The sequence below is a fragment of the Apaloderma vittatum genome, unplaced genomic scaffold (assembly GCF_000703405.1).
Source record: "Apaloderma vittatum isolate BGI_N311 unplaced genomic scaffold, ASM70340v1 scaffold40697, whole genome shotgun sequence".
Lineage (NCBI taxonomy): Eukaryota > Metazoa > Chordata > Aves > Trogoniformes > Trogonidae > Apaloderma > Apaloderma vittatum.
In genome coordinates this window covers 1-16,397 of record NW_009726307.1, presented here as the reverse complement: position 1 = coordinate 16,397, position 16,397 = coordinate 1, and the positions used below count along the sequence as shown (strand labels likewise).

Genomic DNA, 16,397 nt, shown 5'->3' with positions numbered 1-16,397 from the left:
GGAGAAAATAAAACGAAAGGCTCATGGGTTGAGATAAGGACAGGCAGATCACTTCCAGTTACTGTCTCGGGCAGTCTCTGGACTTAATATTACTCCTGATTCCTCATCCTCCTCCCGCTGAGCGGCACAGGGAGTCGAGGACTGGGGGCTGTGGTCAGCCGGGTCATCGGATATTGTCTCTGCTGCTTCTTTACCCTCAAGGGGAGGAATCTCTGGTGCCTGGAGCACATCTCCCCCCTCTTCTTCAGTGACCTTGGTGTCTGCACATGTTCTCACCCCGTGTTGTGGCACAGTTCTTTTTTCCCCACTTCTTATACATTGCACCTAAGGGAAGCTTTGAGCAGCTTCTCGCAGAGGCCACCCCTACAGCTACCCCACCACCAAAATCGGGCCATGCAAACCCAATACACCATTGTTGCCTCTTTGTTGAAGACAGACATGAATTCACTGAAATCTTTTTACGTACTCAAAGGAGATGAAGGAGGGTGTCTGGAATTGGAGGAGTAGCTCTGCAGGAATTAAGTTCCTCTTCACATTGTTGTTTTAATTCTAATATCGCTATCCTGGGCAAGTTTTGATATGCGGGGCTTTCTTCAAACTAATGTGGATATTTTTAATTTCAGCATTTGACACTGTGTACCAAAGAAATGGTGATGGAGAAGCCAAGTCCCCTGCTCGTAGGGCGGGAGTTTGTGAGACAGTACTACACTCTGCTAAATAAAGCTCCTGACTTCTTGCACAGGTAACACTTGCATGCACAGAGTGACTGATGTTTTTGAAAAAATTGTGTCGTGTTCATTATAAATCAGGCCTAGTTTAATGTCTTAGTATGAGAGGAAGTATGCCTGGCTCACGTTTGGGCTCTTGGAAAACTATTTCATCTTACTGAAAACTCATTATGCTCTAGAACCAAGTCTGACTGTAAGGAGGTACGGCATGTTTGTTCTCAAGCTATTTCCTGTGTGGAAAAGTGAGCTGCTTCTCAGCCAATAAAATGGCGATGTGGATGTATTCCAGAAATCCTTTTCTTAAAAGACAGAAAAGAAAAGGAAAGAGAATGGCAGAGGAAGTACTTGCATTTTAGTACCTGGACAAGCGTGCTAATTCTGGCAGAATCTTACCCCTGAGAAGTTTTTATCCACATTGTGAGTGGAAATTTCAGTATAAATGTCAGGGCATGTAAAAGGTAGGTGGAAAATACAGTAGGTACTCTGAGTGTGTCTGTTCTTTTTGTTTGGTTTTTTCCTAAGTGCTTCAGCCAAAGAAGAGCAGCAGCTGTTGCAGGTCACTTCCCTCCTGCTTTCCCTTTGTATAGCAAGAGCACTTCCCTTGCATCACTACTAACACCTGCTGTGGGAGCCTATGGAGCTAAGGCTCCTGCTTTTAGGAGGTTCTTCCATGTTGTTAGGAAGGCCCGGGCCGTGCTCAAAAACATGGCTATGCAGTTGGTGCCAAAGAATACAATCTTAATATTTCACAGAGTGTTTTTTTCTGGATGTAGTCCTGGCATTTAAACTATTGGGTTGTTATTTTCAGGAAAGTACAACTGGAATGAATTTCTAAGTTTAGCAGGATAAACCAAGAACTGGCAAATCTGGAAGTTCTAGCTTTTAATTCTGTCTTAACACAGATCCTCTGAATTGGCTTCTTTAACTAGGAGGAAATGTTCTGTATTCTTACTAATGTGTGTGACAGTGAGTTTATAGAAACTTCATGAAAATTTTATTTTATATATAGATTAGAAGGGTAGACAACAATGATATCCTGTAGCATTAGGACAAACGTTAGCATGCAGACCTCAGGGCGGTCACTCCCCAGGCAAAGCATACTTCTAAATGACAAAAAGCTGTGATACAATAGTTTTGTCTGATCTGTTAATTTAAATAGACAAAAAATCTTAAGCATTTGTCACATGCTTGATAAGTTGGCAGTAAAAATTCAAAACGAAACTTGGACTTTTCTGGGCTCAAAATTACGAAGTGAATCGAAAGTACAAAAGTTGTCTGAAATGTCAGAAAAGTTGTCTGTACAGGCTGAATGCAAGTCAGAGGGCCTTGATGCTGCCCGATGCTCAGAGGAGAGGCCGGCGGGTCGTTCGTCCCTAAGCTAACGCCTTGGCTGCGAAGCACGGCTTTAATGCAGACAAATAATTTTGAGGTTGCAGAACCTTCTAACCAAAAGGGCCACCTCACTTAAAGGAAGCAAGTGAAAGGTAGAAGTTGATTTCGTAGCTTGCTACCTATCTTGGGCAAACTGGAATACTGAATGTTAAGCTGGTTTGTGCCTGTATTCTTGGAGCCTTGAAAGTGGAAAATGTAACTTGAGTTGCTTTGTGCTGAAATTTCTGTTGCACTGAGCAATTTTCAGCTGAAATACTTGTTAGACCTGGTTCTCTTTTTTCACTGCTATGACATCTACATCTTTTTGCTTGCAGGTTTTATGGCAGGAATTCGTCTTATGTCCATGGAGGCCTGGATGCCAGTGGGAAACCACAGGAAGCAGTGTATGGTCAAGCTGTGCGTATCAAAATCAGCCCTGTGGCCATCAGTAATGTTGAGAACTCACTCGTATAAATCAGTCTTTTTCTTTACCAGTTACATTATTTGCCAGATAAGAAAGTCAAAGTATTGTAATACTGCCTCTTGTCAGGGGCAGATAGGAATAGGCTGGCTTGACTTTTTTTTGTTTGACTCTTGCTGGTTTTCCTGTGGGTTGGTGTTTGATTCATCAGCTTTGCATCTGGACCGCAGATGGGAAACAAAACCAAGAGGACGTGTTAGATTTGTGCTATTGATACATCTTATTTCAGTTAGAAGTGGTTCCTTGGGAACAGACCTGTGATCTATGGGAGTTGCATGCAATTCCTTGTGTTACTAAATTCCACTGAGTTTTCTTTGATTGGAAGATTACTGTTGAAGAAGTGAAGTAAGTCCAGAAAACACAAGTTTTCTCTTTGGTTGTAGCTCTTTATGAGAATAATGTCTGTCACCTAGGGGTATCTGTTTATGTTGTGGCCATGTCTTTGAGCAGTATGCCTTTTAAACAACAGCGGGTTTGGTTTCTTCTCTTTTCACCCGAAGAACCTGACTGGACAGTACAAAAATTTTAGCAGTGCAGATGTTCCTCCCTCCTGTGACATTCGGTACTTCATGGATGCACAGAGGGCTGGGGTTTTTTTCATTTGTAGGGGTGGCGTTTTGCTTTGTTTGTTTTAAACATGAGATAAATCTTGTCCCTCTCACAGGCTATTTTAAAAAGCCTTTAAAAAAGCCTTAGGATAGGTCCCATCTTGTAATACAGCTGGAAAAATTGGATAGCAATTTCTATGCTATTTGACTGCTCTGAGTAGTGCTTGAATCCTGGTGGATAGCTTCAGACTAAAAGTTAAATGAGCTCAGGTAGAGTTCTCAGTGAAAGATACTTCTGGGTTCCTATACTTGCCTTTTGAGCCTCAACGGGCTGCTGCTTGGTGTTCTTTCGGACTCAAGTTATTTAAAAGGTATAGAACTATGAAACTCTGTGTAGCTTACGTGTCACTCTTTATTTCTAGGAGATACACAAGAAGGTGATGTCATTAAAGTTCAGCGAGTGCCACACCAAGATTCGTCACGTGGATGCTCACGCTACCCTGAGTGACGGGGTGGTGGTGCAAGTCATGGGAGAGCTGTCGAACAACGGGCAGCCGATGAGGAAATTCATGCAGACTTTTGTGCTTGCTCCAGAAGTAAGGATGTATAAGATCGTGTTTAACTTCAAACAGTGACGATGGTAATCTGATCTGTAGCTCTAATTTGTCATACTGGCGTAAAAAAAAGGATCTAGCTATTAGAGCTGGGCCCAGAGTCTACCATTAAGTATGTGAGTGCAGAGAAACGAATGTATTAGATCTGTCAGGAGCTGTTTTATTTTCTTCGACTTGAAGTATTGGAGCAGTAATACAAAAGAAATTGGACCTTGCATTTGGGAGCTGCCATTGGTGCAAACAGATTTCAAAAAATCATGTTCAGCTTTGCAGCTCAGGCCTCGAGTGTAGTTTTGTACTTTCTTCACACCTGCCAGCAGATGTGAGTACGGGCAGAGGCTGCACAAGGTACTGCTCAAATTTAACTCTTAGTGAGAGCAGAGCTGGGTGAGGGTAAAGGGTATCTTTCGGTCTTTCTGCTTACTTCCCCCTACTTGATCACAAACTACTGTGTGGTTGATTAATGTTTCGGAATCCTATCGAATTTTTTCGCTGTTACTCCAGGCAATGCTACAAGCGTGCAGTCGCCCTGTGGAAATTCATTCTGTCTTTTTATTGCAAAGTTGTGTAATATGGACAAGTCAGATTCCTTCATGAGACTGAGGGATGTGATGTTTAGTTAGAACCTAAGATCATGATAACCGTAACCCAGAATTGAGGTTTTCTGCTTGAAACTTCCTTTTTCAGTTGATTGGAAATTACCAGTCAGTTGTTTGCTTAGAGAAGAGATGGCAAATGGCTTTGGGGAAATAGTCCGATTCCAGAATGTCAGGGTGTTGCCTCAAGACTTCTGTCTCCATCCTTGTTGTTGACTGCTAATGTGTAACGTGAGTGCAAAAAAATTTATGGTGCTCTTTTACAGGGTTCTGTCCCAAACAAGTTCTACGTCCATAATGATATCTTCAGATACGAAGATGAAGTATTTGGGGATTCGGAAGGAGAACTTGATGAAGGTGAGAAGAACTGCACATGTAGCATTTGTCTTGCTCCCCCAGCACAAATGCAGAGCTGTTGGAGTTGTCTAGAGGAGACGGAAGGATGCCAAGTGTTTTGTGTTCTCATGGAGCATAGTCATTTGGGAGGGAGCTTGTGTTGCTGGAACTGCCTGCAGGTCCAAAAGATGCTGTAAAGTGAAGGTCCTGTAGTTTGCCCTGATTCCTTGAAGGGCTGGACTGGCTCAGGGTGGATGAGGCTTGGCAGAGAACGGGAATGATGAGCAATAGTACTTCTGTTGCCGCTGGTTTCATCAGGTAGCCTTGATTTCTGTGATCAGCCGAATTTTTAGGTCAAGTGGTTTGAAGAAAAAAAAAAAATCTAACTGGCTTTTCAGATACGACGTGTGGTTCACTTTCCCCTCAGCGTCACACTGAGTAGTTCATTTCATTTCTGTTCAGGGGCTCAGCTTGGCCTGGGTAGTTTCTTTCCTCTGTGTTCACCGAGACAAAGCAGATCTGAGCACAGCCAGAATGTATGTACATGTGTTCGCTGGGTAATTTCTGGAATTTTTTCATCTTGGTTTGGTGGAACAAAGCATCTTAGGCAGTCATCCTTTTGTTTGAGGTTAATCTTCTTAGTTTTAGGTGCTGAGCTTTATGAGCTAATAGTACAATCTCCCTCTTATACTGTCGCCATATGAACAGCATCTGCCGCTTTAAAACACCCTCGAACCCGCCTCCCTGAACTTATTAGCGGCGTTATGTTTCCAGTTTCTCTTTTTTGTGAAAATACTAAGAAACAAAGCGAATTTTGCCTTCTGTTGCTGATGAAGCTTTCTTTTGATGACTACTAGTTAAACACGCTTTTGAAGTGCAGCTTGTGTATGTGTACAAAGATGCTGAAGGAAGTTTTTCTTGTTGTGTCAGAGTCTGAGGAAGAGGTGGAAGAGGAGCAGGAGGAAAGACAACCAACACCTGAACCCGTGCAAGAGACTGCAAGCGGTGCTTACTATGAAACCCATCCTGTAACGTAAGAAATCTGTTTTATAACGTGAGGGGTTTTTTTTGATAGCAACTTTAGGAAAGCACACTTAACTTGATATGGACCTGTATAACGTTAGCATTCCCTTATTTTGAAACATGGCTTCTTGAATGGAGAGAGGAAATGGGGCATGTTCTTTTGGTTGCTAATTATTTTCACTTCTATTTTCTAATGCGAGGTGAAAAGGGAGCAACCCTTAACGGAGTCTTTGTTATATAAACCTCCAGCAGTGAGTTGACTCGATGTAATTGATGTGAACAAGGAGGTTAATCAAAGGGTGCGTAATGATGTGTTACTTGAATTTCTGTAGCAGCTGATACTAAGAGGAAGGATTGCTTTTTGAGAACTTGCTGTACAGCTGTATGGGAAGAATTGGTCTTAAGCAAGATCAAAGAAAAAAGTTTTGTTACATTTTTGTAAGAAGGATACATTTTATGAAACAAACAGTCCACACAAATGCAACCAAACAACACCAAACCCCTGTGGTTTCCTTGAAACATAGGAATGCCTTGTAAACAGCCAGAACTGACTTCCTGATTTCCTTGTTAAAAAAAAAAAAAACAACACATTTTTAAAAAATTTGCAACCTCACTAGATGATGTGTGTTAAGTGCATCTGTGATGATGCTAAATACTGGTCACGTAACACTTTCGATGAGAAATCTTATGGAAGAGAGGAGTCGGCTGGAATTCTGGCAGTGACTTGCTCAAGATGAGACAGAAGGCTTTTGGAGCCTAAAAGCATGGAGTCAGGTCTTGGTGCTGGATTACTGTGCCAGCTGGAAAGAAGTTGTGAAGGCAGCATTCACCATACAGGCCCTTAGGCACATGCTTAGAGAAGTTGCATGTGATGTTCACTAAACAAGACTCGCAATTCCTTGTGGTGAGGCACTTGGATGACATTTTTGTAAATCAGCTGTGGGTTTCATTCCAAAACTGGCTTTGTTGGCGTACATAGCTTAATCTTCCGTTGGTCTCAGACCGTGGTTGTTTCAGGAGCAGCAGTTCTTGAGTTTAGCACCCGTCCCATAAAGGGTTGACATGTTGATTTTCACTGCAGAGAATTGTAAGACGTGTCCTGGCTCAGCAGGAGTAGAATCTGACTCTGTATGCAGCTACAGGGCTACAGCTTACCTTCTCGCTGCATTGTATGTGTAGGTACCATATGGTAGCAACTGGAAAGACAATACTCTTTTTAATACTGTTACCGTAGCATAGCTTGTAAAAAGGTCATAAAATGAAAAGGTCATAAAATACAAAGCAATCAATAAGCTGCATAAAGTGCATTTGATTATTGTAGCAATGGGATAGAGGAGACACTAGAAGATTCGTCTCATGAACCTGAGCCGGAATTGGAATCTGAAACGAAAACCGAGGAGCTGAAAACTGGAGTAGAAGAGAAGACCCTTGAGGAGCTAGAAGAGAAGTCTCCATCTCCACCTCCTGTAGAACCTGTGTCATTACCACAAGAACCACCAAAGGTTAGTTAAAAATTGTATCTGTGCTTCTAAGCGCAGATGGTAAAGCAGAAGATTTGGTTTTGAGCTGAGCCTTTTTGAGTGGCACCTCTTGCCAGTGTCACGCTGTGACCAGCTAGACTTGAACCTTGAACTTGTAAAAATGCCAAGCTTCACTAAAAAGGGAAAGAATTGTTATTTTTAAGTGCTGCTCAAGTTACCTTTCATAAATTTAATGCTCTGCTTGTAAAGTGTGTGTGGTTTTATGCACACGTAGACCTTTATAAACATAAGAGTTAAGAACTGTTAAGAAAACGCTTCAAGCTACCACCAGCAAAGATCTCATAGAATGGGAACCACTGCTCTTGGTAGAAAAAACCCTTAGTGAATTGGCACTTGTAAAATTGCCAGCAGCATAGGTTAAAAATCCCCACGGGGGTATTGGCTGTCTCCCTTAGAGGCAAGATTCCTAATGGTAACCACCACCGGGCACACCATGTGTCCTCTGGTGTGGGCATGCTTGGCTAGTTGGGAGGAGATGGGAGGAACCGGTGAGAGCTGGAGTGAGGTCATTTGCTAGCTCCAGCTTGTCTCCTGTATTATTTGGGTTTTTCAGTCCGTTTCCTCTTTTCCTTTTTTACTTCTAATGTGTGGCATCCACTTTCTTTCTTTGTGCAGAAGACGCTTACCACTCCAGGGTTTTCAGTCCTAGGTTTGGTTCCATCATGGACACTGGCTCGCTCCAGTAGGGACACGCTTGCCCCACGCCGTCAGAGCACACAGGCGGCTCAAACTGCCAGTCCTGCTCTATCTTGCTTGTAACACTTGCACAATAAGAGCCAGACGTGAAAGGAACGTGTATTTTCCGCACACAGTTGCCCTGTAGGAATGTCAGTGGTTTGCCATGATTAGTAGCCTAGGTTTGTTGCATTTCCTGCAGGCTTTCTCTTGGGCTTCAGTGACCAGTAAAAACCTGCCTCCTAGTGGTACTGTTTCTTCCTCTGGAATTCCACCCCATGTTAAAGCACCAGTCTCACAGGTAACCCATCTGTGAACACCTTGGATTGTCTCATTACTTCTGCAAACTGCTTCAGTTGTGTAAATTAACAGATCGATTTGTTTGACTTAAATTGCACAAATTAATTGTGTCTTAAATGTTAATGCACTCACCTTCTTGTCACAAGCGAAGGCACGTAGACGTAACAGGTGTAACCTTGGGTCGTGGTGACATCCAAATCTGTTCATATGGAAATGAGAAGTCACTACTGAATTTCTTTTTACGTTTCTGAATGGGATATGGTTTGATTTGCAAGGGAAAAATGAACAACAACAAAAAAAAACCAGCTCCCCACAAAATGGTAGTGCACTACCAGCACTAAAAAGGAGCAGCACCGTTTCTGAGCAGGTGCGAGATTGCTGTGGAAGGTTAATGCCTCCACAAGTGTGCTGGATTTCATTACCCGTTCACAATTAACTTGTCGCAGAACCCTGTACCAACTTATGACTGTGTGAGGAATGGAAGGATTCACATTTCCTGGCCAGGACAATGCTGTCTTCCCATTCCTGGGTGGACTGGGTGAGGAGGGGAAAGAGGAAAGAGGGTTTGACCGGGTGGTAGCTCACGCCCTGTGTGTGCCAAGCTGGTGCGAGACGGTCTGAGACTCAAGAGTTCAGCTGCCTCTACCTAGAGAAAAATCCTCAAAATAGCAAGTGTGTGCTTTCACCTCTTCTGCTGACGCTGTGCACCAAAGCACTGTGTGTCAGGGTAGCTCACGTCCAGCCTTTTTAATAGGCTGCCTTTTCCGCGGAGCGGCTGGGTTACGGCAGCTGTTGGGTTTGCTCTGGTTTCTTCTCTGGTTGTTACTGCCATAGAGGAGGGAACATGTCTGGGATTGCCCTTCAGTAACAAAACCCCACAATACCTTTTCTGGTGTTGCTTGTGGTCTGACAGGGCTGTTGTGGAAATCAGGTAATGGCATGTAATGAATTGGGAAGCCTGTCTGTCCGCATCAGCTTCAGCAGGGCTTCAAGCATTTAGGTGGTATTGAAGCCATAAAAGCTGTGATTTTTCCCTAGGACCGAATAGATTTTTCTTGTGCAAAACCGAAATTGGTTTTGATTTATTTACAGCCGAGAGGGTGGATTTTTGTAGTATGACTGCAAAAAATAGGCATGAAGTTACATGCGCAGGAGAGCAGAAGATAACTTAGAGATGTCCCCTCAAGTCTTTTGTGTTGCCTCTTGTCAGGCTTTCTGCCTTTTAGAATACTTTTGCTGCGACTGTGACTTCATGTTTATGTAATTCTGTGTGGAAATTGCTGAACAATACTGAAGTGGCAAGAATTTTGACTCTTGGCTCTTCTGGAGACAGAATTAGTCAGTGCTTAGCTCCATTTCTTGCACCTGACCAGTTTCTGAGAGGAGTTACAGATCAGCAGCACTTTTTCCCTTTTCTCTCGGATCCATTGTGTGTGCAAACGAGCACACGAGAGGGCACTAATGGGTGGATGCTCTTTTGAGATGCTGCTGTGGCCAGCACCGGTGACGGTACAAAGCAGCTGCCAGCTGGGCTCCTCATTGCTTTCTCTGCATCGTTCCGCTTTTCTCCCCGTATTTCATGAAGTTAAAACGATACTTTCTGTCGTGTTAACCCCTCAAAGGCCTGCACGTGGACTGTTCTGGATACAAACCAGTTCAGTTGCTGTTCATTTACAGCTGTGGAGTTAAGCAGGTCAGCATTTCTTGCTCTTTTTTGTCTTGTGGGTCAAGCACTCTTTCTCTTGATAGCACTTTTGTTACTCTGAGCTCCCATTTTCAGGAGCACAGGAGCTGTCACAGGGCTGCTGGAGGGGCAGAGGCAGGCAGGCTGCTCCCTGACTCCTGTTTTGTGCCTTGCAAGTGGTGAGTTTGGGGGAAGACCCCTTTGTGGAAGCGGCCCAGGAGTGCCCTTAGTAAGTGGTGTGCTCCGCAGTTACTGCAGGGGCAGCATGGTAGCGATGTGAGGCACATCTGACCTAGCTCCTGTGGTGCCGCTGCGGTGAGGTGGGATTTTGCCTTTGGTTCCTGTCAAGTGTGGTTCCTCCTTTGTTTGCTTGGCTAGTTGGTTCCTTGCATTCATGCTCTTTAATTGCAGCAGGCATCTGTCTCACTCTAGAGAAACATTTATGATTTCAAAAATTAAATCATACCAGCCTTCGGAGCCACTTCTTCCCTTTCTCCTTTTTGTCCCGTCCTCCTCTGTTTCCGGCGGGGTTCAGTTCCAAAGGTGGGGTTTAAAGGCTGACTTGTGGCTGGTTTTGCTGTCATTGCCAGTAGCATTGCCGTGGCAGAAGGAGGTCCCTTTCCCTGCCCGTGTGCGCTCCCCAAGAGAAGAGACAATGTCACCTTTTTCGTGTTTGTTGTCAGAGCTCCCTTAGGCTGAAGTTTGTGCCATACTTGGCTCCTGGGCTGAGCACTGCTTTAGCTGTTGTCTGTTGAAATCTCTGCCTTGCGGTGTACTCTTGTGTGCTCCCTGTGAAACGAGACTTGCAGTTAAGTGCTGCTGGGGCTGGGGGTGACAGCCTGTAATGGGCATGGGGTCACCGCAGGGGGTTGGGGGAGCGCGATTCTGCACAAGAGCTTTCCTCTTCGGGAGTGCCAGAGAGCACTGAGGCCTTGTCCCTCTGTAAAAGGGGGTGGGACTGACTGGAGAGGAGACTAAAGAGACGAGGTTTTTGGGTAGACAGAGAACGCTTCTGTGAGAGACGAGAAGCTCAGGGAAATGCAAAGCACGCGGGTCGAAGTCAAGTATTTTGGGAGATTTAATAGAAGGGCACCAGGGACTTACTCTTTGTTCTGGCTCCCGGAAGGACTGAGTGTTTGAGCCTGACAGCTCTTAGTATCGAAGAAATGGGAGTCTGACTGTACCGAGTGTTGCTTTTCAGGTGTAATTTATAATGCGTTAGGAATGTGTAAGTAAAAGATTGCAGGGGAGCTCCAGTGAGCTGCGAGGAGGTGTAATGAAAAGAGATTTCACCAGAAGACTGATTTTTCTAGCTGATTCTTGGAACCGAGGAAAAAGAAAAAGATCCTAGCAATGTTGGAAGGGCAAGCTAATGCCTGGCTGGGTTGAGCATGAGTGGTAGAAGGGCTGCAACGCTTATCTGGTGTGTAATGCCTGTATGTTTCAGGTCAAAATCAGTCTTCTTACGCCCATCAGCTCCTCTCTGGCTAGAACTGTCCGTTGGCTTGAGTTCCTCCAAGGAAATAAGGGAGTTGTTCGATGTCAACTACTCTGCAGCAGTCAGGGCCTGTATATCTTCATCAGAGGCTGGTGTTGTTTGTGCTTCTAAGGATAAATTTGTTTTTCTGAGATAAGAACGTGGCACAGCAGCAGCTGCTGGACTGTTGTACAGCAAATGGATTTTAAAGCATGCTGGAAATGCTTAAGTAACGAACAGACTGCATAGAAACAGTTTTTATTGCTTTATCTCTTTTTCTCAAATTATTTTTAAAAGCATTCTTTTGCTTCTGAAAAATCTAATAGGTGTTCTAGTTCCTGAGAATATGAAGGCAATGAAAGCATGTTAATATTTTGGACATCATGGGGTTGACATGAGGGAGGTTGAAGAATATCCCCAGCAGGAAGTCTGTAGGAATTTCATTTCAGGTGGCTTTATTGTACCAGAAACACTTAACTAGGCTTCTCAGTGCTTTTGTTTTGTTCTCTTCCTCTTTGGTACTTTCCTTATAGTTGTTTTGCACTTGAGGAGGAGAATCCCTCAGGACTCAGACAGAAAGTGTGATTTGCCTTTTGTGTTCATCTCGGACTGCCTCCTAGTCTGTGGAGCTTGAGCTTGGCAGGAGGAAACTTCATTTCTTCTGCGTGGAGTTGTTTGTCAGGTTGAGGGAGTCTTGAATATCAAAGCGTGGGAGTCTCAGTGCCTGGTCAAACATGGGAAATTCACTTGAGCCATGTTCTGGGGAGACGCTCCGCTGAGGGACGTTTGCTTTGCACCTTTTCGCAGAGATAACTGAACACTGCAGTCCTGGATTGGTACAGAGGAATATAGAGGTGAAAAAACGTATTCCCAAACACATTGACATGGATAGATATCTTCTGGAGCTCATTTTGTGCATGCCGCTTATCTGTGTCTTGTGGGGGCGTTTTTTTTTGGCGAGTTTGGGGATTTTTCCTGGGCCGATGTTTGATAATGCGTACTCTCCTCCTGTTTTAGCCAAGAGTCGAAACTAAACCTGAAGCTCAGTCTCAACCTCCTCGTGTACGTGAACAGCGTCCCAGGGAAAGACCGGGTTTTCCACCCCGAGGACCTCGGCCAGGTAACGTGGATCAGCTTGTGAGTCTGCTTGCGACTGTTTCCTTGACAGGCCTCGTCTGTACCTGTGCTGCGTCCGGCTGGTAACGCACTCACTCCTCCTGCTGCCTCCACCTAGAAATGGGGGGGGTGGTCTGGATCCCAAGCTGGTGGCGAGTTCGTGGGAAAATCAGGTGTTATTTCCAAGCTTCCGTTTTGCTGTAATGTTGGGGGGTTTCAGTCAGGCCGCTCGCCTTGTGTGCTTGAGTACTTTTCATGTGGCTTGATGCAGTTCTGACAAGCTAGTGTGGGAATCTGATGGGTTTTCCCATCTCCTCTTTGTTTTGCGGAACCTTGGAAGCGAGAGCTCTTAAATGCCTGTTGTTGCTCTGTGCTTTGGAAGAAAACCTCCCCTCTGTGCCAGCCTCGGTTAATAATTTTATGCATCTTTTCCCGTCATGTGTAATTGTCTAAAATACCATTCTCAGTTTGGCTGCCTCGCGTTTCTCTCAGTTTAGGAGCAGCCAGTTCTCTGCATTTTCTTACTCATGCGGAGTATCCAGATGTGTAGGATGCTCTGGCTAGCGAGTGTGCGCGTTAGCTGACAGCCGCTGAGCCTGCTAATGCTGCGCTGGCGCTGGAGGGAGCATGAGCAACTCTCACCTGTGTCTGGGACTAAACGGTGGGCGATGAAAGCCAGGAGAGCTGACTGGCAAACATGGGTTTTGATGAGAGTGACAACGTAAGGGTGCTGCTGGACCAGGATGCCAGGACCATGTAAAAGGGAAGGTGGTGTCCTGCCCCTGTGTCACCCGTGCTAAACATGAGCTTGAGTGCTGAAGATGTGGAATTGGCTCAGTGAACGTGTTTGGTGCTGAACACACTCGTAAATGCGTCCATCTGACTCTACACCCGTCTTGTAACCTCTGGGGCTCTATCTTCTGCTTTCTGTTGATCGTAGGGAGAGGCGACATGGAACAGAACGAGTCAGACAATCGTCGAATAATTCGCTATCCCGACAGCCACCAGCTCTTTGTGGGGAACCTGCCGCATGATATCGATGAGAGTGAGCTGAAAGAGTTCTTCATGAGTAAGTAGCAATTTCAGAGAGCAAAAGATGTTGAGAAGCCCCATAAGGTGCCCTTAGGGCCACGCAGGGGAGCTCTGACATGACATAGCGGTACAGGTGGTGTCTGGAAGAAGTGGGGCTGTGGTGCAGCTGGTGAGTTTTGATCAAATGGCTTCTCCTTTGTGTGTTTCCAGGCTTTGGAAATGTGGTAGAACTTCGCATAAATACTAAAGGAGTGGGAGGAAAACTACCTAATTTTGGTTTTGTGGTGTTTGACGATTCTGAGCCGGTCCAGCGAATTTTAGTTGCTAAGGTAAGTGTTGGCGCTGAATAGCCTCCAGAGGATGGGCTGAATGCCCTAAACCCCGAGTAGTGTGGGCTGTTGGTTTTGGCATTCGAACAACAGTTGTAAGAAAAACGTGCTTCTGGCATACTCGTTCTGTAGCTTACAGAAGCCGTGCCAGTGGCCCCAGACGGCGTCGTACCCTATTCAGGTTTTTTACCTCTGTGCGCAGACACCGCATGGAGCTCAGTGCTTGCTTTTAGAGATCCTTTGAAGCTACGAGTCGAGTAGGGAACCTTTTGAAGGGCATCCCAGGGATCTCCACATTCTGTGTCAGGGCAGAAAAAGGAGCAAGGTTGGTTGTGATTGTGTCTTGAGGGAGCAGAGAAGAGAAAGCAGCACTTTCTATTTCTAGTGTGTGGGAGCGAGACCTGGGGGAGCAGTTCTTCGGGAGCTTTGGCCTGAAGTGAAGAGGCTAAAGCTGGCAGTGGAGAGGCTGAGGACAGCCCTGCCCTTACTTGGGAAAGACCGTTAATTCCTCGCATGCCAAATGAATTTGAGAAAGCTGTTCCGTTTTCTGTAGACCTCTCGGGCTAGGGGTGTGCGCTGCAGGGAGCTGGTAACAGTTTTTGTCCTTCGCGTGTAAGGGAAGGTGGGCCAAGGTGTGTGGCCAGCGTGGCGTTTGCACGTGCCTCGTGTGAACGGGCTCTGTGAAACGGTGACTAACATGTGCCTTGAACACTTTTCCCTATAAGCCCATTATGTTCCGGGGCGAGGTGCGCTTGAACGTGGAAGAGAAAAAAACAAGAGCTGCCCGTGAGAGAGAGACCCGAGGCGGAGGTGATGACCGTAGGGATATTCGTCGCAATGATAGAGGCCCCGGGGGTCCCCGCGGAATAGTGGGCGGCGGTGGCATGATGCGGGACCGCGACGGAAGAGGACCCCCTCCGCGAGGCGGCATGGCACAGAAACTGGGCTCTGGACGAGGCACCGGGCAGATGGAAGGCCGTTTCACTGGACAGCGTCGCTGAACCCTCCACTGTGGGCAGACAGTCTTGGCAGTGGTACATTATCCATCGTGTTTGCATTCTTGTTAATTTTTTTTGGCTTTGGAATGTGACACAGCCCTTCTGATCATTTCTTTGATGTGAAAGCATCCTTTGGTTTCCAGTTTAAATTGAGGTGGACGTTCTTTCCCCAGTTTCACAACAGGAGTCACACTGTTAATTTATAAATGTAGACTCAGAGAGTTGAGGACTGAAAAAAGAAAAAGAAAAAAAAAAGAGACCAGTTCAATATCTGCGACAAAAGCGAACTAAAGGACACGCCCAATAGCATTCAGGTCCTTTCGGTCAAAAACCCTCTGCTGCACGTTTTGTGTAAGTGTTCCTGTTTCTGCCTCTTACTGTTGGAAACACAAACAGTGCAGTTGGTGCAGTTGGAGAAGCTTGCCTTTTTTCTTTCCTTTGTAGAACACTCGGCTCCAGACAAACTCGTGTTTACGCACTCATCAAAATGCACTAATGGGTACTCTGAGCTCATTTCTATTGACATCTGCGGGAGGCATCGGAGGGAAAAAAGCCCTTCATCCTCTTTTTCAGGCAGAGTAGCTGGTGAAACGATGCGGGCATCTGGTCTGCTTGCTGTGACCAACATATGTACACACGCAAACCTTACTGAGACTATGAGTTTCTTCCAGAAGGAGTCCACTTAGCTGTAAACTAAGCAGAACCCAGAGGTCCAAAGTCGTAGCCCTGAGTACGCAACAAGCTGGATAGCTCACGACAGATCTTTCTATCCGCCCCTCTTCAGTACAGGAATGGCTGCTCAACATACTCCTTCTTCCCCTTCCCCCTTGGGTCAGCATTGTACAGTGCAATTTGTCTTGACTGTATTTGAGTCCTCTGGTAATGTAATAAGCATGATGGTGCCTTCTATGAATACATCATTCCAGTCTCGCTGGTGATTTTGTACAGTATGGTGTATGAATTGCTGTGCTGCAGAGCTGATGGGCTGCGAAGCCTTTCAAGGAAATCATTGGAAAACTGTGTTATGAAAAATTGCAGTATCTTTCATATCAGTAAACGTTGCTAAAATTGTCACCCACCTTGCTCTTCAATTAACAAGTTCGCCTGTTTTTTTGCAGAGGGGGGGAAGGGACGAAGAAGGCATCCGAGTAGTCTCCAGGTTGTCTCTTCTCTTAAAACCAGTGTCAAAGTTCAAGAAAACAGAGTTGTGATCTCTCTTGGATGTGAAATTCCGCAGTCAGTCAAGAACGGTGACCGCTTTTGGCCAGCTCCTAACGGGTAGAACCGAGCATCCTTTGCGAGGGTGAGCTTCTCAAGCGAGGATACTGCAATTTTCAGAGAACAAACCAGCAGCTCTTTTAAGTATTTGCATTTTCCAGTTGCACTTTTAAAAAAAACTTACTCATTTTGCACATAACTCTCAGCCGAAGTTGATGCTAACGTGGCTCCGGGCTGAAGGATAGAAAGGACAAGTCCTCTTCTGCACTGTCGCCGGTGGGTTTTTCCAGAGGAGGGGTCCGTTTCCGGATGGTGTTCTGGAGCGCGTTC

The 16,397-nt window shown here is 45.4% G+C and overlaps 1 protein-coding gene across 2 annotated transcripts; it reads left to right on the top strand.

Moving 5' to 3' along the window:
* Nucleotides 1–628: 628 nt before the first annotated feature.
* Nucleotides 629–15,180, top strand: G3BP2 (GTPase activating protein (SH3 domain) binding protein 2). 2 transcript variants are annotated; one of them, XM_009873223.1, is made up of 11 exons: nt 629–742; nt 2,435–2,516; nt 3,551–3,724; nt 4,605–4,695; nt 5,605–5,707; nt 7,019–7,199; nt 8,116–8,214; nt 12,392–12,494; nt 13,431–13,559; nt 13,733–13,851; nt 14,577–15,180. In XM_009873223.1, exons 1-11 carry the CDS (start codon nt 648–650, stop codon nt 14,850–14,852), a joined length of 1,452 nt encoding a protein of 483 aa, XP_009871525.1. In that variant the 5' UTR covers nt 629–647; the 3' UTR covers nt 14,853–15,180. The 2 variants fall into 2 exon arrangements, with proteins under 2 accessions (XP_009871525.1, XP_009871526.1); XM_009873224.1 differs by lacking the exon at nt 8,116–8,214.
* Nucleotides 15,181–16,397: the final 1,217 nt, after the last annotated feature.